The sequence below is a fragment of the Equus quagga genome, chromosome 7 (genome assembly GCF_021613505.1).
Source record: "Equus quagga isolate Etosha38 chromosome 7, UCLA_HA_Equagga_1.0, whole genome shotgun sequence".
NCBI classification, from domain to species: Eukaryota; Metazoa; Chordata; class Mammalia; order Perissodactyla; family Equidae; genus Equus; species Equus quagga.
Genome location: NC_060273.1, coordinates 112,332,841 through 112,360,165, shown reverse-complemented (window position 1 = coordinate 112,360,165; position 27,325 = coordinate 112,332,841). Strand labels below are relative to the sequence as shown.

The 27,325-nt window shown below is 46.2% G+C and overlaps 1 protein-coding gene across 1 annotated transcript; it reads left to right on the top strand.

The window, feature by feature from the left end:
- The first annotated feature begins 252 nt into the window (after positions 1 to 252).
- On the top strand, positions 253 to 27,325 carry RGMB (repulsive guidance molecule BMP co-receptor b). Its single transcript, XM_046666157.1, has 5 exons — positions 253 to 533; positions 1,498 to 1,573; positions 4,786 to 5,045; positions 10,053 to 10,561; positions 23,866 to 27,325. Exons 2-5 carry the CDS (start codon positions 1,569 to 1,571, stop codon positions 24,532 to 24,534), a joined length of 1,443 nt encoding a protein of 480 aa, XP_046522113.1. The 5' UTR covers positions 253 to 533; positions 1,498 to 1,568; the 3' UTR covers positions 24,535 to 27,325.

The window sequence follows — 27,325 nt, the reverse complement described above, 5'->3', positions numbered from 1 at the left end:
TAGCGCTGGCAGCGTAAAAGGCGTCTTTGTGCAAGACTGGGCGGGGGGCGCTGGGGGGTGAGAGAGGCAACAGCTGAGCCGGGACCTGGAGGCTAGCGTTCTGGGACTCGGCTCCCCGCCACTCCTCAGCGGCGCTGGAAAGATCGGGGTACCGCCGGCAGGGGGCGGTGTGGGGCTGGAGGGGTTGGGTGGAGGGCCCTTGGTTTGGTCTTCTTGGAGACGGGAGGGGAGAGAAAGCAGCTTCGAGAAAGCAGGAGGGAACTCAGGGGTTTGCCTCCCCGCCCCCTCCCCTAGGTGGCGGAGATCTCGCTGGCTGGAAGGGCGCAGCCCCGCGCCCCGCGCTCACTCGGCAGCCGGGGCGCCAGGAGAGCGGCCCCCGAGGCGGAGCCTCGTTCCTGTCCCCGGTACCGCTGCCCCCACCCGGGGGACAGAGGCGGGCGCCGCGCTGCCCTCCCTCTGCGCGCCGGCCGCGTGGCTTGCGGCTTATTTTCCCAGCTGGCAAGCGTCGCGCTGCAGACAAGGGAATGCCTGTGGTGAGTTGTTTATTTTGTTGAAGTTTGCGGTGGGCCAGAGGGACGTGGGGGGCGAGCGGCAGGCAGCGGCCGGGACTGTTTTGTTTAGGTCTCCTTCCACCTGTGTGGTATAAATCTGCCAGCCTCAGGGCGGCGGGGGGCCAAGGTGAGAAAACCCCAGCGCTCCGAAAGGCCCCTTTTTGCCACTTGCAGACCTAGCACCACGTTTGATTCTCCACTCCTGGGATCGGCTGGATCCTGGTTTACAGCACCCCCATGCCCCTGATCAGTGCTTTCCGCCCCCGCTGCGGACAGGGCTTCTGCTCCAGAGGGCAGTCAGCGCCCACGACCCCGGGACAGCTGGCCGCCGAAGTTCCTGCCCGGTATCCTTCCCTGTTCCTCAAGGACGGGGAGCTGAGGTTTTGATATAAGGGGCGCTCATGAAATTGGTGGGAACTTGTTTGAGTTGCATCTGGCATGAAGTCTGTTCAGGGGTGTCAGGTCTGCTCTGTTCTACAAACTGGGATCCCGGTTGGCCAGAGTTTCCGAGACTTGAGTCTGGGGGAGGTAAGCCGATGGCTCCCAGGGGAGCCCAGAGGAACCCCCGGGGCTGATGGCAGTCACGGCCGCGGCTGCGTTTGCCTGGAAGAAAAGCCTAAATACATTAGCGAGCTGGTAAAGCTTTTAAGGCCTTCTCGAGAGTGAGTGGCTGGCTAATGAGAGGTTAATTTTGTTTCGAAGGGAAGGCTGCACTGGTTTCCTGAGATAAATGGACAGGAAGCGCATTACCTCCGCGCGCTGGCAAGCGGCTCCCAAATGCTTTTTGCACCTGCCGCTTTGAGCGGTGCGAACCGCGGCGGAGCCCGGGGGGATCTCGGGGGCCCGCTGTGGACGCTCGGGCGATGAGCCCCACGCACGCCCGGGTCCTCTCCTTCCGGGGGCGCGGCGCTCACGCCGGGCTCTGGGGCTCTTCTCTTATACCCAGGTCCTGCGTGTTCCGGAGCTCGGGGGCCCCCTGATCCCGCCAAGCCCCCTCCAGGAGCGGAAGGGTTAAGAATGATGTAAGTACAATCCACGAGCTGCTTGCTGCTGGGCTGTTGGACTCCGGGCTGTTTCAGCCCCTGCTTTGCCTCCACGGTGGACTGGGGGGCAGCGGCGGAGCCCTTACTCCAGAATAGATTGCACAAATCGCAACCCTGGGTCTGATTACTGGCTCCTCTGCCCCAGGTGATCTGTTAAGCAGAGACCCTCGTGTTAGATTTCTGGAAATGGACAGGGGAGCAGTTAAGACAGCATGTATAGGTTCAGGAAAAGAAACCGCATCTTGTTTAGAATCCATGAATGTGGCTGGCATGTGTTTTAATTCTCTCCACTTGCACGTTCATACCATGGGGTACTTTGCTGGGTTCCTTAATTGTACTGTTCTGGTCTCATCTTTCCTTCCTGAAAACAAAGACGAAGGGAGAAAGAGTAACAGTGGCAAGAAACCGGGTGGATTTATGAGTTGTGCAAGCTGTCACTTCACGATTTTTCTTCTGATTAAAATGTAAAACTTTTGTAAGTCATAGGTTTTATGTTTATGTTCTAGCTCCCACCACAGATTTTTCTTTGTAGAGTCTCAAAATCCTCCTAACTTGCAGGATAGGAGCTGGAAGAGTGGGTGCGCTATAAGCGACCATTCACCACCCTCTTGCCTTCCAAGCCGATTTGGGATCTCCCTAACAGTCCGAATTTACCCGGCGAGTGTGTCAACTGACCTAGTGTCTTGAGAATAGGTACCTCCTTGCGGTTTAATTGTGAAAATTAACATTTTCCTCTAGCCGGCTGAACACTTATGCAGCAATAAAAAGTGAATTGTTAGGCTTATAAATCTTGAGCTTGTCAAATTTTACAGCAGAGGAGCAATAAAGCACCTTAGAAGAAATGAAGTTTTTCCTCTAAAGAACAGTCTCATTTCACCACACCAGGATTTGCAGTGACTCGAGGTCGCCCTCTATTGATAAGAAAATGTGGAACACCCGTATACTAAAGGAACAGGATATGGAGGGTAGAAGAGGAGGAAGAATCCTAGAAAGTCAGTAGCGAAAAGACCTAAACCAAACTGAATTTGATCCTTAGCTCTTGGTTATGTGTTTTGAAGTATGGTAAATAAAGAGGGATGCTTCTTGCAGAGGGGTCGAATTAAATCTTAAGTTATGGAAAAAGAAACATCTTACTGTTAGTCTTTGTTAGCAAAATATTTTGAAAACCACTGGTCACATTTGATTACTTTTTGAAAGATGTTTACCAGTATTTAATTAACTTTATTTCATTGGTTCTATGTAGTAATTTTAAGAGAGTCAATTTTTGGTCTAATATATTTACTCCACAGTACTATCTAAAAATCATATCAGATAACTCCCCCTAAAAAGTCATTTCTCCAGGCAACTCTGAAGCTATTATTAAGCACATTATGGATGTACACAAGGCTTGGATTATATCTTGGGCAGTGAAGGTGTGTTTACAACTTGAGTCATCCTAGTATGTAATAAGTAAGTAATGAAAAATCACAGTAAAAATAGATAGGCATCCCTCATTAGGGACCTAGTGGTTTGTACAATTCATAATGTGTGTAATGAGTAAACTGGAGTGATCGAAGATTTGCCCTCAATTATCCTGGTCCATTGATTGATTAGCACATTGTAACATGTGGAATATTAACGTGTCCGTGGTTAATACGAGATTCCTAATTAGAAATTCTGAGTAATGTAGGGGTAGACTTGCAAACTGCAATTTGGATATAAGTGAATTTAAAATGGCAGCCCTGAGCCGTCTGGGGATCAGCAAAGGCGAGGGCAGTAGGACGTGGCTCCCAGCCTTTGAGGCCATTCTTGAGATTAGATACCACTTCACACCTACTGATAACAAATTGGAACCTATCATCAACCTCACAGCACGCCTTCCTATGTCTTCACTTGGCAACCTCTTTTGTAGCAGGCAGTCGGGGTGTTTTCCTCATTTTTGGATCCATCCAATCACAAAAGTAGAAACTGACCTGCCATTGAATTAATCTAATAGACTCTGAAAATTTGTGGAAAAGCCACTGGGCAACAACAAATCATGGCATAATTACCCTACACTGCATTAAAAACTCACTATTCTCATTAATCTAATTACACTGTAACCGAACACGTTGAAGTTCGCCCACTCTCAGACCCCTCCCCGCTGCTTTCAGGAAGGGAGATGTCAAAGGAACAAGAACATCGGAGCCTAGCACAGCTGCCAGCGAATTCCGCCCGGAGCAGGCGGGTACCTTCCCAGCCCATCCGATCTGTCCGGACCGCGGGTCACCTTCCGATTTCCAACGCGGCTGGGTGCTAGCTTTACCCAACCGCCGCCAAGGCTCGGAACGCGGTTCCGCAGATGTGATTGGCTGCGAAGGGACCTGCCGCACGGCGCTCGGTAAAAGCGCCCGCTTCCTCCAAGGAGCCGGAGCCGGAGCTTGAGGAACTGGGTGGGGTTGATTTAAAAAAAAAAGAAAGAAAGAAAGAAAAAACCTCGGAGAGAAGTAGAACTCAATCATATTAATTTGAAGAGAAGTCAAAGGCCGGTTCCTTTGTAACGCCGGCAAGAGGGTTGCCGTCGCCTGTTTCTGTTGGGAGCGAGGAAACAGTAAATCGCGGAAGGAGGTGGAGGGTAGAGAAGAGGAGGGAGCGGGAGGGAGGCTGGGCCGGGCGCGGCGGACAGGACTTGCAGCGGGCGGACGCGGAACTCGAATTACTCTGAGCAGGCTGAGGGCGGGAGGAGGCGCAGGGCTCGGGAGCTTAGGGCCCTGCGATTGGTGGGCTGGGCCCAGCGGGCCCGCGCTCGCAGCCAATGGGGCTAGAGGGAGGGGCTCGGCCGGGGTGGGGACCACGCAGATTGGCGGGTGTAGGGCGGGCGGGGCGGCAGTGCGGGGCTGAGATTGATTGACCGCGGGGGCCGCCGCACACAGATCTCCGGGCTGCCGGCGGCTGCTCGCTGGGGCTGGGCGCGTCTCCTGTCGGTCCACGCCCGCGCTCCACGCCCGCTGAGCCCACGCTGGCCGGGGCCCGGGCGCCCGCGCGCTGGGGGCCGGGCTCGGTACTCGCTTACCGTCTTTGTGTCTTCTCTCCCGCCCCCTCTGCCCCCGCCCGCCGCCTCCGGCCGCCGCGATGCCGCTGCGCCCCGTTGCCGCCGCCGCCGACTCGCTCCGCCCGCGGCGCGCTGCTCGCTGCGGCGGTGGCGGCGGCCCGTCCCCGACGCGGGCCTGAAGGAGGAAGAAGAGGAAACGAGGCGCGTCCCCCGGCCCATGCCGCAGCCACGGCCCCGGATCCGCCACGGCGCCCGCGCCGCCGCCCTCGCCGGAGCCCACGAGATCTGCATGGACGGGCATGGGCTTGAGAGCAGCACCTTCCTGTGCCGCCGCCGCCTCCGCCGCCGCCGCCGGGGCTGAGCAGCGCCGCCGTCCCCGGCTCTGCCCGCCGCCCCTGGCGCTGCTGCTGCTGCTGCTCAGCCTCGGGCTGCTCCACGCAGGTACGAGGCGCGCGCGCGGGGAGCCAGCCCCGGGCCCAGGGCTTTGTTCCCGAACAACCCCGTGCCCAGGGCGCTCGCTGGGGCGGAAGGGCGGCGCGGCGCGGCGGGAAGGCCTCCCGAGCCCCTGCCCTGCCCCGTCGTCGGGCGCGCGGCGCGGCGGCAGGAACACAGCCGCCGAGCGGGCGGCGCGCCCCGGGCGCAGGGAGCGGCCTTCCCGTTTCTGCCTCCGCCTCCCCGCCCGGGCCCGGACCGTTGGTAGATCTGTCTCCCCTCCAGCAGCCACTTATCAAAGGGTTCGCGGGCGGGGGCTGCGCGCCGAGCCGGGGCTCCGGCTGCTTTCCTGCTCCGCGCTGGTGTTTACTGCGAGTCAGGCCGGGATCGGGTTTCCCCCGCCGCCGCGGAGGGCAGACAAGGAGCCTTGTGCTGCTGCTCCGGAGTGGGGGGCGGCGAGGCGAAGAAAGCGCACCAGATGGAAAGATTTTCACCCGAGTTTGAAAACCTGGGGGTTAATCTCGAAGTCACTTCAACTTCCTTAGACAGGAATTTCTTTCGTGTTTGCGAAAGCTGCTTTTAATTCAGCTTTCAAGCTCTTTGGAAAAACCCGTGCTTTGTGGCTCGCCGCGGGTTTTCGGGGTCCAAGAGGGTTGACAGATCTCGTGCGGTTCTCTGAGGTCGGCGCTTCCGCCCTGGCAGCAGCAGCGAGGAAGTTGTGCTTAGCAGGAGTGAGCCTGCTGATGACCTTTCTAGCATGTGACACTTATTTTTCTTTTTAAAATCGTTTCGTTAACACGATATTGTGTCAGTTGCACCTCAGTAAAGCTGGGGGGAAAATCTAGGACGCTCTTTACAAATAAGTACCACTTCTAGGAGTTTGTCTAGACAAGGAACTTTTTTAATGCCAAACTGGAAGATAAATTATCTTTTAGTTTGAGGACCACTAGAGCATTAGATCAGTTTTCCTTCGAGATCCTTCTGTCCTGTGTTTGTGCGACAGCAGTCACAACGCTCTGGAGAAGCCTGAACTTTAATGCCACCCAACTGTGCGGAGTAATTTTTATTTATTTATTAAGTCATACCAGCCGTGCTAAAAATCCGGGAGGTCTTTTTAAGTAATGGAAAAAAAAAATGTGGCATTTGAGGAGACGACTTAATTTACTTTGCGTAACTTTGCATTGTGTTGTAACAGCTGCTTTTTAACACTGTCACTTGGGGGAAACAGACTGAAGTCTTAATAAAGAGTGTAATTGCAAGTTTTACGATGATTAAGGGTTTAAATTAGTGACTTCAGAACCTTAGAAAATAATGTCAGTCTGCTTACAGAGAAGTTTTTTCATGATGTGTCAAAAAATGTGTTCTGGAGTGTTCTGTGTGAAAAATGTGTGTCCATAATGTCAAAGCGTGGGTTTCTTGAAGGGAAGTTGAAGTGCTAGGCAGGACTGTGTGCCTCTTGACTGCTTGGATATTGTTCTCCTTGGTTGCCATACGGTCCTATGACAGGATTGGAATGTGGTCCTTGAAGATTTCTTTGCCAGTGCATGAAGAAGACCTAAGAAGTTGGCTTCAAGATTTAGGAAATTAAGATGCTTTAGTTCAAGAGTTGAAGAACTTGGAATATGAAATTCCTCTCAGTATGTTAATGTGCCCTCACTCAAGTCACCCTTAGATTCTACCCAGAGTGGCTGTGCTGAGTGGTATGTGTGGACATCTTGTTGACGTGGAGCAATTAATCTGGTTCTAGAAAAGGGGGCTCCTTTTGAGAGATTGCTTTGAAGAGTAGTGCCGTGGAAATGCAGGCTGCTTCCTCCTCAGAGCAGGGAGCCCAGCCCAGTGCTCTTTGCAAGATGGGCTGCCATATGTTTTATGCCTGGATCCATACAACTTGCCTCAGCACCCCATATGGCTCCACATTTCACTTCATTCAGCTTCTGCATATCCCGTTTCTTTTATTAGAAACTAGTGATTGTGCTGCAAATTCACACATGCAGTCCTGGCGTGGAGGAAGCTGTCTTGAATGGTGAGGTCTTTCTGTCTGAATCATTAAGGAAAGCTCTAGACCCACAGATCCTTTAACACTTTCAGTAACTGCAATGGAAATATTATCACATTGATCATAGATGATCTGCCTGGAAAAAGGGAGAGATCGGTATCTGCAGATTTTGAATTCTGCCCTTGGGAAATGAAGAATACTTTTATTCACTTCTTTTTCCCCTTAAGCAAACCTCTGCAATTCCTGAGTGGAGATCCAGTATGGGAGTTACTTGCTTACTCATACCCTTCATGGCTTCTTGGCTACGGTCTTTGAGATTGTTTCTGCTCTGCATTGTCTTGGCATTTTGACAGGAGGCTTGCTTTACTGCCTGTAACAGGCAGAGTGTGCGTTGTCGTTATAAATTCATGAAGCCTAGATATTTCTAGGTGTATGTTGCAAATTAGTCATTATTCAGGAGCCTGCCATGGGGCTGAAACTGCTGACCCAAATGCACTTTCTCTCTGGTACTTAGCCCTACTCCCTCCCAGCATCTCCATTCGAAAACGCTGTTAGAGACCTCAGCCAAAACAAAGGAACCCAAGGAGTTCTGTTCGATGTGAGATTTCTCACAGGAATCAGCACCTACCTGCTACAAAAAAGGAGCTGGGAATCTATCTAAATCTTGCATCTCTTGCCTTCCGAACAGTGGCATCTGCATTTCCATGCTGTTCTTACTTTTGATATTTTATGACTATTTGAAATAATTATAAGTAAAGGTATGCTTGGACAGATTTTATAGACCATAAAAAGAACAAATAGGCAGTGCAAGTTTAGCGGAAAGTTCTTGTGCTGTCATTTATTTGTAGTCTAAAAGCTGTTCACCCCTCAGTGATCTTGGCCCAGTTTTTATTTCCTTGCTTTCTGCTTGCTGTGAATCTGATTTATAAAGAAAAAAAATGATGCAATATGTGTCCTTTTTTAAGCTGTCAAGTGTTGTGAGAGTCGGGAATCTGAGGGAGCTGTGACGTGTGGTGGGAGGAAAATGGCACCATGTCTGGGCTTCACACTCGCTGTTTCCGGTGCAGCCAGGACAAGGCCTTGGGGTCCCTTGGTCTTGATTTTCCCATCTATAAAGTGGTTTTAATGTCTTTGGGGGTTGTTGATTGGTTTTTTGTTTTCATTTTTGCTTTTTTTTGAGTAAATATAGTTGAAAATGACTTGATCTACTTTGGAGAACGGAATTCTATAATATCAAGCTGCTTTTGTCAACTTTGGAATGAGCAGGTCTAAAGTAGGCCTAACACATGAAGATGTTTGCGTGATTTTTTAAAGTGCGGTTTAGTGATAGCTGTAAATCCATAGCTCTAAAATATTAAAAGATTTTAATCTTCTCTTTTACTCAGGTTAAAGTGAATAGACTACAACATTTTTCCCTTTTGGTCTTTGAAATTTAAAAATGGTGGAGGAGGTGTCTTGAAAGGTTGTCATCTCCTTCCCTTTTCTTCCCAACTGAAGCCAGAAACAGAGACTACAGGCCATTTAATTTGAATTTAAATGCACTCTACTACTGAAAAGATTACAGTATCTTTCTAAGATGATATTAGGGTTAGTTTCAAGTCTGCATCAGATGAGGTCCTAAATCTTGATATTATCCTGAAGTTTGTTATGCCCACATCTTGAAATAATTATATATTTAATAATATTTTACCAACTCTGATCTCTCCCCCACCCCAGGATACGAATTATATATTTTATGCCTGGAAAAGATCACAAAGTTCATTTTAGAACAAGCTTCTCCTTTCTCATATGAGGAACTGAAGACTTGAAGAGATGGAGACTTCCTCCATAGTTCAGAGACCTATAAAGAATGTTTAAGTAACACAGATATATGTTATACTTCATTTCTATAAAATTTGGGGTGGATGATAAAGTATTTTTCTTTTCGATAATTCTGGTGTTCCCACTTTATGAAACAGGATATTAAACTGATTGACACACGACTGACCTAGTGTTGGCAGCTCTTGTGTTTTTTGTGCTTTGAGAGGTTTCATAAATTTCCATGTGAGAAGCTAATGGCAAAACATCATTGAAAATTGACTTGAAATAGTAGGGCAGTATACTTGGTTTTTCATTACTTCATTTTAGCTTTGCTTAAATCAGCAAGTTTATATGAATTGATGATTTAAGGGAAAAGGTAGTTTATGTATACTCTAAGAATTCTGTGTCCTATAATTCTCTTGTTCTGTTTCTGAAAAAACATAGTTGGTGGACTCATCTGTCTCTACGGCTTGATTTCAGTGCTGTCTGCTTTTTACTGGTGAACAGCTGGGGAGCTGGGATCCTGGGGAGCTGGAGGTTAAGGGAGAAGTGAATACATAGCTTGGTCACATAAATCACTTTATTTTTTAAGAGAACATTTATACTCTGTAGAAACCACTCTGTGTCAGTTTATATACGATTTGTTTATAACATTTCTTGGGAAATGCAGAATAACTTAGTACCTGCCTTTTTCCCTGTAGTCTTACCCTATGGCCATAGGGTAAAGGTGTTTTAACTAATCATCCTCTAAATTAGGAGTTTCCCCCTACCCAGGCGTGGCAGCTTTAATCCTGGTTTGGTGCACATTGTCTTCCAAAGCAAATGACTTATGCAGTTTTCAAGGTCAAAATGAAGTTTGCATCTTTGGGTTGGCCTTAGAGCAAAGGAATCTTTCTCAAAAATCTATACACGATGGCAAAGTTCATAAAATACTTCACTTACCATTCCCTTGTCATTTTAACCTAAGAATGCTGGACTAGACTCATATTCACTCACAGTGGCCCATGCTTTAAAGTTTTAAGTTAATTGACGGCATGCACTTTCTCTCCCACTAGCTGAATTTGTGAGAGCGCAAGACACCCAGATTTCTGAACGCCTTCTTAAAATAGGAGTATATGAAATAGAACACACAGTCCCAAGAGGAGAATGTCATTTTCCCATGTAGCTCAGGAAGTTATGAAGCGTGTAAAAAATGTCTGGTCTTATCTCCCTTCCCATAGGTGACTGCCAACAGCCAGCCCAATGTCGAATCCAGAAATGTACCACGGACTTTGTGTCCCTGACTTCACACCTGAACTCTGCCATTGACGGCTTTGACTCTGAGTTTTGCAAGGCCCTGCGTGCCTATGCTGGCTGCACCCAGCGAACTTCAAAAGCCTGCCGTGGCAACCTGGTATACCATTCTGCTGTGTTGGGTATCAGTGACCTCATGAGCCAGAGGAACTGTTCCAAGGATGGACCCACATCCTCTACCAACCCCGAAGTGACCCACGATCCTTGTAACTATCACAGCCACACAGGAGCCAGAGAACACAGGGGAGGGGACCAGACCCCTCCCAATTACCTTTTTTGTGGCTTGTTTGGAGATCCTCACCTTAGAACTTTCAAGGATCACTTCCAGACGTGCAAAGTGGAAGGGGCCTGGCCACTCATAGACAATAACTATCTTTCAGTTCAAGTGACGAATGTGCCCGTGGTCTCTGGATCCAGTGCCACTGCTACAAATAAGGCAAGTATAGTCTTTTCCTTCTTCTTACTTATAACTTTCAGGTGTTTGATTCTTCAGACAACTTTTGAAGTGTGTTACAAAAGCCCTGGTTTAAGAGGAACTTTTTTTTGGTGTTCTTGGCAAGCAGTTAACAGGGTTGATGAAGGATTAAATGAAAATTATTTAGTAAGGAATTTCTCTCTGGAATTCTAGAGCTTATGTAAAATGGGGGTCGAAATGTAAGTAGACAATGATATGAAAAATAAAAAGTAAATAGTGAAATTGAGTTCTCTAGGGGAAAGGCAGGCCTTGTTTAATGAAAAAAATGTGTGCTTTTTTTCAGTGATGTCTTTTTTGAGTGCGTATATATGTGACTTCTTGAAGAAAGCCACATTCAGATTTATCAGATGGCTGCAGTGGGTGTTCTGAGTAAAGAAAGCTGTGAAGCCTGGGGCAGTAACCCATCAGGAAGCATGTTTTCTTGGAAATTTGGAAGCTATAGTAAAATGTAGTGGCTGTAAGCTAGCTTCCCAATGGCAGACCCACAGTGATGTTTTAGTTACTAAACCAGGGGTGACCAAGGAAGTGAAGAATCGGACATTGCAGAGCACTGATGTATAACCCCCATGTAATCTCAAGATAACAATTTAAGTCAGAACCTGGGGGAAAAGCTGACAGAGTTAAGTTAAGCTAACCCTACGTAGCTGCCAGCGTCTGTGGCTCTTGTTTGGTTGGTTGGTTGGTTTTAAAGAAACTAATGCTGAATGGAGATCCTCTAAGCCAGCGTGAAGGCGCCAGTGTCTTCGTGCAAGTAGATGGAGAGGAGCTGTGAACTGGGTTTCCAGTTGCCAGTCAGCGCTGATTCAGGCGTTAGTGAATACAGAGGTCAAAAAAGGGTTTTCCACAAAAATCGTGTCCCGGGTAACCGGCTCTTTCCTTGTCTCCCACACCACAGAATCACACATACAGGCGATCTCGTCTGCTTAATTTTCCTTATTTTATCTGTTCATAAATTGGTTTAAACTGAAATATAATTGACAAGGATCAAGCTTTTGTAATACTTCTGACTGTTCTTTTGATTCCGGGACACCCTCCCTTGCCTCCAAACATGTGTGGTGTATTTTGTAAGTGAATTTAAATTATTTTGCTTGGCATTTTGTGGAGGGAATTTTACAACACCTCCGGAGATTTCTGGAGACACCCAGGGGTGTGACAAATCTAAGATTAGAAGTCGTCACTGTGAACAAAGAGGACTGTTACATTGGTCTAGACATCTTAGGGGAAACTCAAAAATGTTTACACTTCAACTCCCAATGTAAGCCCCAGCTTGCCTTTCCGAGTCCTACATCTCAAACTTTTCTTCCTCTGCTTTTTATAAGTATGCAAAGAATTTCTCCTGTCTGTATATTAAAATATAGATTTGCTGTGAATTATGATATACAGTTATACAATTAGGAAGTTATAAGACAAACTATGGCCCAAAGTCCATCATTGCTGCAGTCGTAGGGCTTAAAACCTGGGAATAGTCTGGGAAAACAACACTGAAAACTCAACAAGGCGGTTCCATTGGGAATGGAGAAAATCCTCATCGATGACGCAGATAATTGAGGGCTTGCAAGGGTAGCCTACAAATTCCACTGTTGAGATTGGTAAGTGCTGTGTACATGGGAAAATAGTGGTTCTTTTCACAAGCCTAAAGTTCTGTTTTTCATGTCTTCCATCCAACCACATGTCACTCTGTTTGTCATTCAGCCTTTCAAAATTCTATACTTTCTACAATGATGGTGAAAATATTTGGGGACAACCAGTTACTTTATGAGTATTAATATATAAATGGAACACTTGACAATGAAGTAGTTTAGGTCATTCCATTTCAATTGTGGTTGAATCTGTCATAGTTTTTAGCAAATAAATGAATGAAAAGAACGACTTTGTTTTCCCCCTCAGTGTGGAAGGGATCAAAGGTTTCACCCATTTCACAAAGGAGTGGGGAAAGTTGTCCTCTGACATAAATTCAAGCCAACGATGAGAATGCTTGGTCTTTAATTGCACTGTTGGAAAGTACGTCCCCACATCTGGTGACCATGCTGTTCAGCAACAAATTACTCTACAGCTTCACAACCTCTAGTAGTTGTTTTTTCCTTCTTCTTTTTGTGACTCCCTCCAAAGCCCCTAAAGCATCTGGAAGGGTACTTTTGAGGGCCTATCTCAGTGCTGATATGACCTGTGCTGGTGACACCAAGCACAGGCCTAACACTGTGCAGTGAAGTTTCATTCTACCCAGGGCCAAAATAAAACCTTTAAAAAAGTCTAAGCAATGAAAAAATGATGGTAATAAAAATAAAAACAATATGAGGCACAAAATATGTATGAAATAAGTTCCAAAAAAGGTGTGATTTTTTTCTTGATGTCTACTGCAATACTTTTTAAAAAAAACACAAAACCTTTCAGAGTTTTTTTGCACGAGTCCTGGCTTTAATGAGACCTTTATATATACAGAGACGAGCTATTGGCTAACCCTTGCATTACCCATTGCAGATACTGGATCATCCTTGTGATGAAGCATTTTTTAATGACCCATCTGCTCGATGTCACTAGATTTAAAGACTGACCAATGATATAATAGAGGCTGGCCAACTGTGATACTGAAATTGTATTTAAGCATTCATTCATATCTCTGCCTTCAGCAATGAGCCTAAAGGACTAGACCTGAGTGTTTTGCTCAGTGAGGTCCCTAAGACAGCAACTCAGTCCTGGGAGCTTGGCTTCGTGATCAAGCCGTCTTCAAGCCTATCGTTCCGAGTCTGCCTGCCCTTAAGTACTAGCCTTTCCCTCGTCACAAAAAGACAGCCTGGGAAAAAGTTCTAAACAACAGAATGAAAGAAAATGAAGGCATCTGTGCTCACAGGGCCATTTATTAGCTGAGCCTTGTCCTTTTTCCACATGGCCAGCCATGAGTTTAGGGCACCGAGGCCTGCAGTGCTGGACCATGTGGCTTCATCTCCCCTGTCTACTTCCTCTCCCCCTGGGGAGCACAGAGTGGTTTTCCGGTTGGTCATGGTGTATGTGGGTATGCTTTCCCAGGGCAGCTGGGTTTCTGTTATGCCCCCTGCCAGCCTGTCAGGCTCCCTGTCTCTGGAGGAGTCTGCAGGGTTGGCCACTTTGCCAGGTAGGTCTGCTCCTAAATGGGAGGCCAGGGCTGGTTTTTCATCTCTCCACCCCGGGAGCCGCAGGGGTTTCTGGCCCACCTACACACCTTGCTGAGATCCACATCAGCCCTGGGCCATCTTCCCCACCTTTGGTTGTGAGAGGCAGCTTCGGGCCTGCAGGCAGTGGGGCAGAGAGATGAGAGGGGCGGGCTTAGAACTGGCAGAGCTGACTACGCAGGGAAGAAGAGCAGCTTTTGTCTGGGGAGGAGGACACGGCCCCACACTATGGAGGCTCCAGAGAGGACACGTCAGTAGCTCTCCTGGGCCTCACACAGATAAAGAAACCAGATCATCTGTGGGAATGCTTGACTTCTGAACCTTCTTTTCCACATTCTCTTTGCCAGCCCCTCCGTCTCAACTCCTGTTTACTTCATTCTCTGTGTCCGTGGATCTCTGTTTAAGAGGACTCAGTAAGGGTTTGTATATGCCATAATTACAGAAGGTGATTCCGGTCATAAATTATTTTATGAAAGGATTCTGCACTTTACAAATGTATTCCTAGTAGCATATATTAAAATCGCCAGTCTCTCAGGTGCATTTAAAATGATTCCATTTCCAGAAAATGTCAGGAATGTATTTGTTGCACACCTAAACAATAGCAATATTTTTTTTTTAAAGATTTTATTTTTTCTTTTTCTCCCCAAAGCCCCCTGGTACATAGTTGTACATTCTTCGTTGTGGGTCCTTCTAGTTGTGGCATGTGGGACGCTGCCTCAGCGTGGTTTGATGAGCAGTGCCATGTCCGCGCCCAGGATTCGAACCAATGAAACACTGGGCCGCCTGCAGCAGAGCGCGTGAACTTAACCACTCGGCCACGGGGCCAGCCCCACAATAGCAATATTTTTTAAATTATTCTTTACAAGTAATTTGAATACCTTTGCATTATTTTTCCTTTTGTTTTAATGTAATTGTGTCCTTTTCCATCACTCTAACTTTCTTACCTTATTCTCAGCTTCAGTGAAACAGAATTGTAAGGAGGAGGGGAGAGTGGGGATGACAGCAAGTCCTTTTGTAGATTTTCTGCCTCAGATTTTTCCATGCTTCACCCTTTAGTGAGAGAAGGCGGTTTAGCTTAAGGCAGTTTGCATTCGGGAAGGAGATGTGTTCTTTGTGCTTGACAAGCCAGATGACTGTCGGCCAGGTGAGGGGGCACTCTCAGGTGCCTCGGTGGTTCTTGCTGCTGCCATGGGCCGTCAACTCCTGGTAACCCCACGGGCAGTAGCACTCAGCGCCTGTCCAAAGCATGAAGAGGCCCTGCTCATCAGGTATCTATATAGTTTTTAAAGCCCATAATTATCCTAATTCTCAAACTCTAGCTCCTTCCTGGGAAATTCCTGAAAACTTCTACGGGTGGATGAGACTAGAGAGATAGAGAGACTTAGTTCATTCGGTTCTTTCTTGCTTACTGTCTTCCTCAAACTCTATAACCCAGGGTCCCTCGTGATGAAACACTGTTTGCGATAGGCTGCTGGAGCATGAGTTGGGTAGTCCTCCTTTCTGATGCCACCTAGCATGTAACTGTTGTTCCAGACAGAATATGGGCATGTAAACCAGTGTTCTCGATCATTTTCTGGTCTCAAAATAAGAGCCAGGTGTGCCTGCATTGCAGAAACTTTCACCTGCCATTTTAAGCATCTCTCTGCATCAAGGTTTGGAAGTCTGACCTCTCTTGAGCCCAGACCTAGTGCATTTGTTTTGTAGCCAAGTTTTTGTAGCCTGTTATGTTTCTAGTGTCTTTACAGAGAAACTGGGAGCTGCACGGTGGACTGAGAAAGATGCTCATCCTCCCATCAGCAGGGTTGTGTTTGGAATATCTGGACACCATTCTTGCATGCAGTGGTGTTATGGAAGGGACACAGTATTTTCTTTAAACATACAGGGCCTTTTCCTTCCAGAGATTCTTTGAGGATTGTAACTAATCCTTAAAATCTGAGACTGGTCTTTGTATTGTTGTGATCATCTGTGTTGCAGATAATTCTTGCCATCTCTCTAAGATCTGCCTCTTGTGATGGTCCTTCTTGTTTTGCAAAAATGCTGAAAAGTTATAAGACTGGTTGAAGCATACTGGGGAACCGAATAGGAGAGAGGTTTGTAGTTACAGCTCCCTGCTCAGTGTAATCATTTCTCTGATAAAATGTATAATTAACTTTGTGCTACATTTGAACCACTAAGCATTAAAGGGCCTACTGTGTGAGGGAGATGCAGAGGTGAAGGCAATCTCTGCCTCAGTCTAAGCCCGTAACTAAGATTTGCAGCAGTCAGTGGGGAATTGTGGAGTTTGTGTGTAAAACCAGCCATTTTTAGGGGCCGGCCCGTGGCGCAGTGGTTAAGTTTGCACTTTCCGCTTTGGGGGCCTGGGGTTCCCCGGTTCAGATCCCGGGTGCGGACGTGGCACTGCTTAGCAAGCCATGCTGTGGTAGATGTCCCACATATAAGTAGAGGAAGATCCGCATGGATGTTAGCTCAGGGCCAGTCTTCCTCAGCAAAAAGAGGAGGATTGGCAGCAGATGTTAGCTCAGGGCTAATCTTCCTCAAAAAAAAAAAAAATCCAAGCCATTTTTAGGGTTTCTTTTTAGAACATTGGTGGCCTGCATTCATAAGCTGGTTCCAAGTGCTGCTACTTAGCAAGTTGTCCCAGGTGTCAGGAAGGGCCAGCAGAGTGGGCCAGGGGATGGGCTGCAGTTACCCAGGGACACCCCTCCCCCTGGTATTTGGCACAGTCTCCCTTTCCACCTCGCATAGGCAAGCTGGCCCCCACCTGCACCCTCACTTCCTCACTCCCGGATGACCTAGCAGGGTCTGGAACGCTGGCTGCTACTTTTGAGTGGTTGTTGGACTTTGATTTAATGTCAAAAGGCTCTCTAGAATTTGACTATCAGAGTTTCATCTCATCTTTAAAACACATGAAAGCATGTCTTAGATATCCTTATCCCCCCTGAATTTGTTTATTGTAGAAATAATATTGAAACATTAAAGAATAGTTTTTAGAAGAGCAGAAAAAAGCTATAGTTTCAGGTGGTGGTGTTCTCATTTGTCCTTTTCTGTTTCCTGCATAGCTCTTGTTTGTACTGGATTATAAGGTCTTAGGCCCAGGAACTACTCACCGTTGCTTCATATAGTTTCAGCAGATTGCCTGGAGGTGAAAGGATTTCCGAATGGATGTGGGGAAAGAAAGCAGGAGGAGAAATTATTAGCTGTATGATGTATCTAAAAGTGTGACAGATCATTTTGTAAGACGAATGGGCCTACCTTGGTTACTCTTTGTGCTGTACTTTCCAAACACAGTACCCCTTATATGGTCTGTGCACATTCAGATACTCTGGGAAATGAGTCTTTTACCATCTTCCTTTCTATTCTCTGGAGTAAAGAGACAGAAGATGCTATTAGAAACCGTCTAAAACTGTATAAAGTTTGTATCTGCGTGTCTTCTAAGTCCTGCGTTTTGAATCTCCCTAACTGTGCCACTCCCTCTGTCCCAGGTGTGGTTTGGAAGGAGGAGGGGACCTCCACATCCCCCATTTGTAAGTGCAGTTAACCCAGCGCCTGCCCAAGCCAGGCGGGATTCCATGCGAGTGCTGTGGGCCTCTGCTGCTTTAAAACAAATCTGCACTCCTCCATACTTTAAACCAGAGGCACGAGGCCAAGTCTGATACACAGTGGAGAGTTAGAACTTGTTTTCCTGTCACGTTTCCAAATGTCTCTCTCCACCCGGTTACATTTTCTTTGAGTCAACATTTTGAGAGGAAGGGGCGAGAAGGAAACATTGGGTAGTTGGTACTTTACTTGTTGGCTTCCATTAATGCTAACCAAACAATTGCTGCCTGTGCAGAATGTGGCATGTGAAAAGGGTTACCTACAGTGTTGAACGATGAAAAATGCTCCCTTACCCATTTCGCCTTTATTTGTTTTGACCGCAGTAGAACTTGCTCTTCCACTGTTTTGCATTTTGTGTTCTCGTGGGTGGGGTAACTCAAGGACTGTTGGAACTGCTCAACTTGTCACTAAGTGATAACTAACAGGAGCAACAACACTCCTCCGACATAGATAATTTAACTGGACAGCCTTGCAGTGAAAACCTGGCGATGTTGGGTCCAGAAAGAACTTTAGGTCTATGGAGAAAGGAGTTCTTCATGTCCTGTTTTGTTGGTTATTTTACGAGTTGGAGCCAAAAGAACTTTGGCTAATTCTGGTGGGGTTCTTCCAGTGTTAGAACGTCGCTTGTGTACTGTGGAGGGAACTGATATGACAGCACTTGAACACTAACTTCTCATCTGCTCTGCACGTGCTCCTGAAATGGAGGTCAGGGTTTAATTTTTCCAGTTCAAGGTGTGTGTGAGTATGCACGTACGTACACGCATGTGCTTGTGTGGTGTTGCTGTCTTCCCGCCTCCCTGCCTCAGGAAAATGAAGACAGAAGGATATTGTTTTGGAGCATTCCAGTTAACTGGCTTCTTGAAATATGTGTTCACCACCTCTAACCACCTCATTCCTGAGTGGGCTTTTTTTTTCCTTCAGTAGCCCTGGGGACTTGAAATTGAACCTAGAAGTGACAGAGTGTGAGTGTATTGTGAAAGACATGCAAGCCTTTTCACTTTTTAAATCACCTCCGAAAACGGAAAAATGATCAAAGAGGCTGTGATTGCCTAATTCCCATGGGTTTGGGGAACAGCTGTGCTAAGCCTGGGCCCAGATCATTTGCCCCAGGTCCTGCTAGGGCCTCTGGATCTCTGGCCCTGCCCCCTCCGGCCATGAGGAGGGAGATCACTGAAGGCAAGACCTGCCAGTGCAGATTCCTGCCCCTAGAGTTCCTGCCTCCGGCCCTGGCTCTCATCTTTCACAATATTTTTAGGCTCCGGTCTGAAGCACAGTGGCATCCTAGGTTGGTAATGCTGTCCAGACAGGCCTGACTTCATGGTGAGTTCCTGCCTTTGCTGGCCTCCTCATAATGCATAGTCTGAACCCAACAAACAAACAGACAAGAAGTTCCCTGTGCAGTTCTCGGAGTGGCTAAGCCTTTAAGGACTGGCGGCCTTTCCTCCTCACACTCAGCACAGCGTTGCTCTGGTCTGTACAAGGAAGCTGGCCAACTTCCCTGTCTCTGAGCCTATTTATACTTGCAGCCTTCCTAGTTGTAAGTGTACAGAAATTACTCTTTGGCAGTCAGCATTTTTGTGCCTGTCCCTTTTATGTGTCATCCCTGGGCCTGCTTCCCTTTCACTCTTGCGTGCTCTTTCCAGCCAGTGAGCCTCATGCTTCTCCCGGGACCACCCTAGCAGCCTCAGCTGTGGGTGTCCTTCCCCTCTGGTTTGGTTTCTTCTTTCTCCATCTGCTGCCAAGTACCCCTGCAGCAGCCAAGGCAGCCCCTGTTCCTGCATGTATTACCTAGGGCAACACTGAAGAATAAATAAGGCTGATCCATTCCATTTCTCTGGGATCCTGTAAGTACTCCTAGAACAGAGCCCGGTGGAAAAAACTGGAGGGTAGAGAAACCTATTTTGATACCTCTTCTGAAGGCAGTAGATTCTTACAGTCTCGTATCAAGCCCTAAAAGGAATCTAGGGCAAGATTTTTAATCTGCCTCCTTCCTCTTAAAGAGATGTACTGTCTTACTGTTAGTATCTTGTCCTAGCCCAATAAAATTATTTAACAAAATGAGCTTTTGTAGGTCTTTAAGTTCAGCCTTCCTGTAGGTAGATATTTGATATATAGACTGAGTAGTGATTGTAAAATTACATTCCAGTTCATGGAGTTCACACCTTCCTAGCAGATGTTTTTCCCCTTAATTTTTCAGGAAAATTATCAATGACATGAATCATTTCCCAGCCCAACATTTTTTCTTAAATATGGTACATATAAATACTCTCGTGGCTTTTTTTATGAAATTGTTCAGACAGAAATTTATTCTAGGCAGAAAATTATTCTAGCTAATATGCTTTTTTCCCCCTGCTGCACAAAGTGGGGAGAGAGACATGGGTCTCCCCAGTCTTATGTAACCAAAGCCGCGGTGGGTAGCTCTGCTCCAGCGTGGTCCGCGCTTCCGGCTTCCGAGAGCCACACTTCCGGTTACACTGGCAGGGCAGGGTTGGGACCAGGGAAGACGCTCCAAGGAAGGTGCCTGCAAGGCCTCGACTTCTTTTTGGTGCTTCAGAGCTTCCTAGGCTCTGACTTCTCATCATTTAGAAAAACGGACTTTGAGAAGTAAAGATGAAGACTTTCAGAGCTGGAGATAGAGCGTGCGCATGGTTTTCCTCTTTGGGGCATGTGCTCTTGTGGGAGGGGTGTCTTGCGTGCTCACTCTGCAGGACTGGGTGTAGAGGCTGTCTGCACTTACCCGTGCAAGAGTAAAAGGGGCGTGAGCACGGTGTTCTCTTATTCTCCCTGAAAGTCGCCTAGTTCTTCAACCTATCATTTCGTCCAGAAGATCTGATGAAATAGATGTATCCGCTAATTATATGAAATAAAAATTTTTTTAGCTTCCTTTAACACAGGCAGGACTTTAACCAGGTACATAATCAGAATTGAATTTCCCTGTGTTCCAAGATAATTTCTGTGCGTATTTCAGTTTGGTTTGCTGGTCCAGTGTTACAAGCTGTGAGGTCCTCCATCTAAAAGTCCAGTGCTGGTATTTGAGGATTCCAGTAAGATCCTGCACTTGCAGTGCCAAATGGCCTGATTAAACGCCGATAAATGTTTCTTCCAAAATACAATGAGAACGAATAGTTAAGTGCAGTCCTGAGGGAATTCTGCTGTTTGAAGACCTCTCTGCAGCGCTTTGCAAGGCTGTCCGGACTGGGAAGCTGTGTCTGTGTGTTGGCAAGGCGGTGCCTGGGTTTTTTTCTTTGTTAACCACCTCGTTTTCATTTAATGTGTTTTCTTTACTGGTGGAAAGGGGAAGCAGGTGTCTCTAAATTTTGATATTTCACAGCAAACCTTAAATCCTTATTGCCCTTTCCACGTGGAAGGGTTGATTTGTAGCTGTATCTTTCTCTTCCTAATAGCCCTTGTGGGTGGTAAAGATCTCAGAGAGTGAAACATTAAAAATGAATGAGGAGAACTGGAGTAGTTTGTCTGAGGTGGGGGTTGAGAGGGACTGGGTGGGGGAGGTTTAACAAAAGGCATTGATGTTTTAAATGCACAGAAATTCCATCCATCAATAATGAATGGTGCGGCATAGAACAGATGTGCCAAATTGAGTTATTACAGCATATGGATCAGTTCATGGGGAGGGGAGTATGCAGCATAGCTGGTATTTTTAAATTATCTGTTCCAGAGCTTTAAAATACAATTTTGAATATCCTGTTTTTACCCTCTGATAGCTGCTAGTTGGAAATTTGAAATGTTTGGAATTTACAAAAGTTCCAATTAATTTTGAATTTTTTTTAAGTGAGAATTATGAAGAATGAATAAATTTTGTTTTTCTGAAAAGGGAGACAGAATCTGAAAAAGAATTTCTGGCCCTCATGGTTGAGTGCTCTCTCTTTAAGAGCTTGTGTTGTAACTAGTACAAGGAATGATATTGCGTTATAAAACCGAAGTCATGTGAAACTGTTCTCGGTGTTTTCTGCATTTACATGGATTCTATCTCTAGATGCCGCTTCAGTACATGCTTAAACTACAGAAGACCACTCAGGAAACTCCTGTCATGCTTTGAGATGGAGTCATCGTCCTTAGCATTTTGAATCAAGGGCTAATTCTATCCATGCTCCATGAGAATTATTTCACCCAAAAGAGAAGCAGTGAGAGAAATATCAGCTTCATTGTCTCAGAGAGAAAATCACTCCTAGAAAATTGGACAGACAGGCAAAATCTGTTAGGTAAACTGAAATAATCTGTAAGTATAGATACTAGTACAGAGGTCAAGCTCTGCGTTTTCCGTGGTCTTCTAGATTTGTGGGAGTTACTAGTAGTGTCAAGACGTGGCAGAGGACAGTCATTTGCAAGTGGTTGGACTCCTCAGCTGGAATTGGTGAGCTTTATGAAAACAGCAGAGATTTGGTGAGACGTGGGGAACGATCTCGTCTTCACGGCGACCCTCACTCGCCTTTTCGGAGACTTGTTTGGAATTGGATCTCTCTGCTTCGTTGTCCCAACAAAACTAATTCCTCCTTGTTTTTCCTAAGGTGGATAAAAAAGCACTGAGTTCCTGCAAATAATGCCAAGTTGGTTTAAATTTGAGGTTTGTTAGACTAGAAAGACAAATTGCTTAGCTGTTGTAGAAGAGTTTGTTTAATCTTTGAGTGAACGTTCTGGTTGAAAATGAGGACAGTGATTGTATGAAAAGCCTGTTACTAAGTCTTTTTTAGCCATCTGTATAAATGTTCAACTTTCAGGTGCAGAATTTACTTGAATTAATCTTTTTACTTCCAAGGAATCCTAGCTTGCCTTAAAAAAGCCTTGTCAAACTGTCTTTAGAGCCACCAAATAAATCTATTTTATAGTCCCATTAGATATCTAGCTCCAAATCCCATTCACTCTGGAAAGTCCTATGGTTGGATGCACAACAAATTTCCTGAAATCATCTCTGGTACACCTCCTTAGGGTTGTTAAGAAGGTGTTGAAATGTGAGAAGGCTGGTAGTGAAATTAAATTGTGGCTCAGGATAATTAGGAAGGGAGAAAACCAAGCGCTTTCATAGTACATTGTCTGGCTCTTAGTTGCAGCTGCAAACAACGGATATGAATTTAGCCAGTTGCTACAGTGCAGCTGGTTCAGATCTGGCTTTATAACTGGCTGAAGTAAAATGAAATGGCTGGAAAATTCCAGTCAAGTAACACCAGTGGGAACATGTGGAATTAAATAATGTGAGCAAATGCTGGCCGCGTTGGGGAAAAAAACTTCAGACATAAACTTGAGGGTGGGGGTGACGGCTTGTAGAGAGAGGGGCAGGGAGGGGGCAGGGCGTTTGCTGGGCTTTTTCACAAGGGTCTATTGTTTTGATTAGTTCCCTTGCAGGAGGTGGATGGTTTCCGTCATCCAGAGTAATTTGTAGAGCGTTTGGCCTGTCTACCTTCCTCCTCGACTGAAGTCACCTGATCCTTTTTTTCTTCTTCAAGAAGAAAGGAAAATAAGCTGTTACCTCAGTTACTGACAATAACACAGATCTCGAAATGTAGTCTTTTTTTTTCCTTTGGGACAATTTTCCCACCTGTGTGACCCAGAAGGCCCTGACTCTTCGTAGTCAACTTCCTTCCACCACTTGTGCCAGAGATGTTGAGTATGTTGGAGGCAAAGGTGTGTGAAGCTTCAGGGTTTTTGTAGTTCTTCTAGTTAAGGAAAGAAAACGGGTTCACTAAAGGGAAGCTTTTGTATTATCAGTAGTTTTTTCTCCATGAATTGTCTGCTTAATTTGGAGAATTGAGAGTTGGCTGGGGAAGAAATTTCTGAGGAGTTCAAGGGCCATGGTGCTGTTTGGGGAAAACATTTGCTGTAACTAGGTTTAGGGTATTTATTCTCTGCCAGCGCTTGGGAGCTCTGTTTGCCAAGTGACTTCCCTGTCACCGGGATTAGCCAGTCATGTGAAACATTTGATTAAAAGACTTGGAGAAATCTTTCCTGAGGCCCACGATTGGTGGCTGTTGCTGGAGTGGCCCCCTCCTCAACTCTCTGCTTCGACCCTCACTGGTAGTAAGTAAGTCGTAGTGATGACTCATGGGATATGGTTTTATAATCCAACGAAGAATCTTTTTAGAAATCAGAGCTCTGGTAGGTATATTGTTAATTAAGCTCCTTAAAATTTGTGCAGGAACAAAAGGAATTTTTTTTTTCCTCAGGGCTGTACTATGGCTCATCTGTTTTTGGAGAGAGACAAGATATAAATTATCAGTAAAAATTGCCGATTTTCCAACAGCAACACTGTTCTGTCTTAGGAAAGTAAAGAAAAAAAATTTTCCTGATGCGCATTCCCTGGATTTGTGTTAAAATTTCTAAATACAGAGGACTTTTTATTTTCCCTAACATTGATGCCACTCCTTTGTGAGACAGTAGTAAATGGGCTGAGTTGGAAGATTCTCTCTCTAGCCGTGGCCTCCAGAATGGAGGGGCGCTCTTGCTGCAGAAGGAGACGCCGTCCGCTTCCCCTCCCATCGTGTTAAACTTTGTACGTGTTCCTTCCCACAGATCACGATCATCTTCAAAGCCCACCGCGAGTGTACAGATCAGAAAGTATACCAAGCTGTGACAGATGACCTGCCAGCTGCCTTTGTGGATGGCAGCACCAGTGGTGGGGACGGCGACACCAAGAGCCTGCGTATCGTGGAGAGGGAGAGTGGCCGCTACGTGGAGATGCACGCCCGCTACATAGGAACCACGGTGTTTGTGCGGCAGCTGGGTCGCTACCTGACCCTCGCTATCCGCATGCCCGAAGACCTGGCCATGTCCTACGAGGAAAGCCAGGACCTGCAGCTGTGTGTGAACGGCTGCCCCCTGGGCGAGCGCATTGATGATGGGCAGGGCCAGGTGTCCGCCATCCTGGGGCACACCCTACCCCGCACCTCCTTGACGCAGGCCTGGCCTGGCTACACACTGGAGACTGCCAACGCTCAATGCCACGAGAAGATGCCAGTGAAGGACATCTATTTCCAGTCCTGTGTCTTTGACCTGCTCACCACTGGTGATGCTAACTTCACCGCCGCAGCCCACAGTGCCTTGGAGGACGTGGAGGCGCTGCACCCAAGAAAGGAACGCTGGCACATTTTCCCAAGCAGCAGCCGTGGGACTCCCCGGGGAGGCAGCCGTTTGTCCGTCAGTCTAGGACTCACATGCTTGATCCTTATTGTGTTTTTGTAGGGGTTGTCTTTTGTTTTGTTTTTTATTTTTTTGTCTATAACAAAATTTTAAAATATATATTGTCATAATATATTGAGTAAAAGAGTATATATGTATATACCATGTATATGACAGGATGTTGGTCCTGGGACACCCACCAGATTGTACATATTGTGCTTGACTGTTTCCATGTACGTTGGATGTAGTGTTCTTTGATTGTATCGATTTTGTTTTGCAGTTTTGTGAAATGTTTTATAATGTCCCTGCCTGGGGCCTGTTAGAAAGCACTTTATTTTTTATATATTAAATATTTATGTGTGTACCTGGTTAGTACGTATAGTACATATACACAGACGTCATACACAGCGTGTCATTGGAAGATGACCGGTGACGTTGTTTGTAGCTGTTCTTGGCTGTCCCCTCCTACCCTTTCCCGTTGCTACTGACGTGCCGTGGTGGCAGCTTTCACTGGCACCTCCTGATGGAGCTGCCTCGTTCCTTCAGATGGGGTGGGTCCTTACCCCTGTGCCCTCCCTCGATTTGGAGGGCTAGTTCACTCCCCCTTACAGGTGCTTTGGGCTCTGTTAAACACTGATCTCTAAGGAGCCCTCTCCACTCTAACAGCTGCCACTTCATCAGAGAGTAGGGAGAATATTACTACAGTTCTTATTAACTAGGATTGCTAGATCTGAGCACTTGTGGTATTTTAGGTTGAACTATATGAAACTGCTGTTTTTATAGGTCAGAAGGGGCCAGTGATGGCAATTTCATAGATAAATACCAGGCATTTTGCTAGTCGCCAGTAAGTAGCTCTCGGTCTTTTTCTCATCACATGTCCCTGTTTAAACTAGTTTTTCCCTCTTTTAACTCTATTCTGCATTGAACAAATAAGACACAAAATCATAAATTTCGTGATCATGGCTTGCTCTTCTCTCTATAATTTGTGTCATGTTCTTAGCTTTCTCCTCTTTGGCTGTTTGGGCCCAGAAACACACTGTTCCCTGTCCTCACCCTCAGTACGCCCCCCTCAGCCTCACCTATGAACCCAGGTATGGGGGTTTGTTAGATTCTTCAACCTTGAGGCCCAGAGCCCGTCACAGAGTTTTCTGCTCTTCCTTCCCCTCCATACCGGAATCTTCATCACAGTCTCTGGCCTGTCTGTATGCACGATGGAAGGGGTTAATGACAGAAAGGCTCCCTGGCCTGACTCAGCGTGCGGCTAACTCCGGGTGCTGGTTAATCCTCACTGAGCCATGTTGCTCGCTCTCTCTGATCAGATTCTCTGCCTCTTATCCTCTGTAGGTGAATATTATTTTGTCAGTTGCTCACGTAACTTGGTGAAATCCCTGTAAAGTAAAATATCTCCTTGCCTCTTCCATCCCATTGTTGGCACCCCCTTGCTAAAGGAAACCATCACCCACAAAAGGCAACGGTAACTGAGAAAGTGACCTCCAGGATAGGTAGGTTTATATTGTTCTATCTAAAATGTAAATGTTTGGTTCCCAGAAGAAGTGATCCAGTTTGTACTTTACCTTAATCAAGTTTACGTAAATGCGAACAAAAGTTAATGAACTTTCGATAACATAGTAATTTGACTACCATAGTCGTCAAAATTGTGCTTAGTTTTAGTTGGCCAGAATTTCTTCCTTTTGTCTTGTGCCATTGATTAGTGGTGCTGCCAGAGGCCCATACTGGCGGGAAAAGAGGATGTCGTTTTGTGAAGTTCAATGTCTTAGTGAATTGATCCGTCATCCAGTCACAGGATGGAGCTGTGGGTTCATGTAGAGGTGGCAAACCCCTCTACCTCCTGGTATATAAGAGAAGAATCTTGGCCCGTCTGGGAAAATCATGATGGCATCTTGCTTCTTATTCGACAGAGATGCAATACCAGAGAGTTGAAACCTAAACCTGTTATCCTTTCTCAAAACTGGACTAGGAACCTGCCTGCCATCAGCTCTGAACTGCGGCTGCTTTTCTTCTATGGAACCACGTGCCGGGTTCAGAAGCTATAGTTAGTTAGCAATTTCGTTATGTAATTAAGTAGAACGAAGGAGGAAAAATATTTAGGGTACTTCTAACCACTATTTTTGTGCAAATAGTATAAAAGTGAACTAAAAACAATAGTAGAAATTTCTACCGTATCTGGATTTAGAGTGTATATAATTAATATACCTTTGTCCTTTTCAGGGAGAGCAAAACAACCACCACTACTAATAGTTGGGAAGAGAAAATTGGGTGGTTTTGCCATAACATTTAGCTAGGAAGGATGCTTAAAAGCATCCTATGTCACTAGTATTAGTACCAGTGTATTTAGCTATTCTCCCGTTATGGTCAGTGTCCCTGTACAACATTTACAGTCCCCACAGATAACTGTTTCAGAAATACAGGTATTTCTTTAGAGAAGGGCCAGGTTTGTTTTCTCCTGTTTCTTTTCTAGGGAAAATGCTACTTGCACATGTTCGTTCTTGAAATCTTCCTTAATCAGAAGAGTTTTGGGTAGTATCAACACATGGATAGGCTGTAGCTGTTCAGAGGTCTCCCAGGGGAGCTTAAAACTTTGGGGAAAACACTGGTTTTCACAGATGCTCCACATGGCTGTCTTTAAAAGACTCAACATTTTTTTGTCCTTTGTTATGCTTGGAACCCTGTCCCCCCCGCCCCACCCCGCCGTGTGTCGAGTCTTTGCAAAGAAACCTTTAGATGTGGCTCATAGGTATATGAATAAGTATCTGTGTAAAACAGTGAGTGTGCAGTGTGTAAATACTTTAAATTATTATGCTAGAAAAATAAAGTTACCTACCATGCTGTGGAA

Coding starts and splice junctions, on each gene's coding strand:
- RGMB (XM_046666157.1), top strand. Junction 5,046..10,052: donor CCTCGGGCTGCTCCACGCAG/GTACGAGGCGCG, acceptor CCCTTCCCATAG/GTGACTGCCAACAGCCAGCC. Junction 10,562..23,865: donor GTGCCACTGCTACAAATAAG/GCAAGTATAGTC, acceptor TCCTTCCCACAG/ATCACGATCATCTTCAAAGC.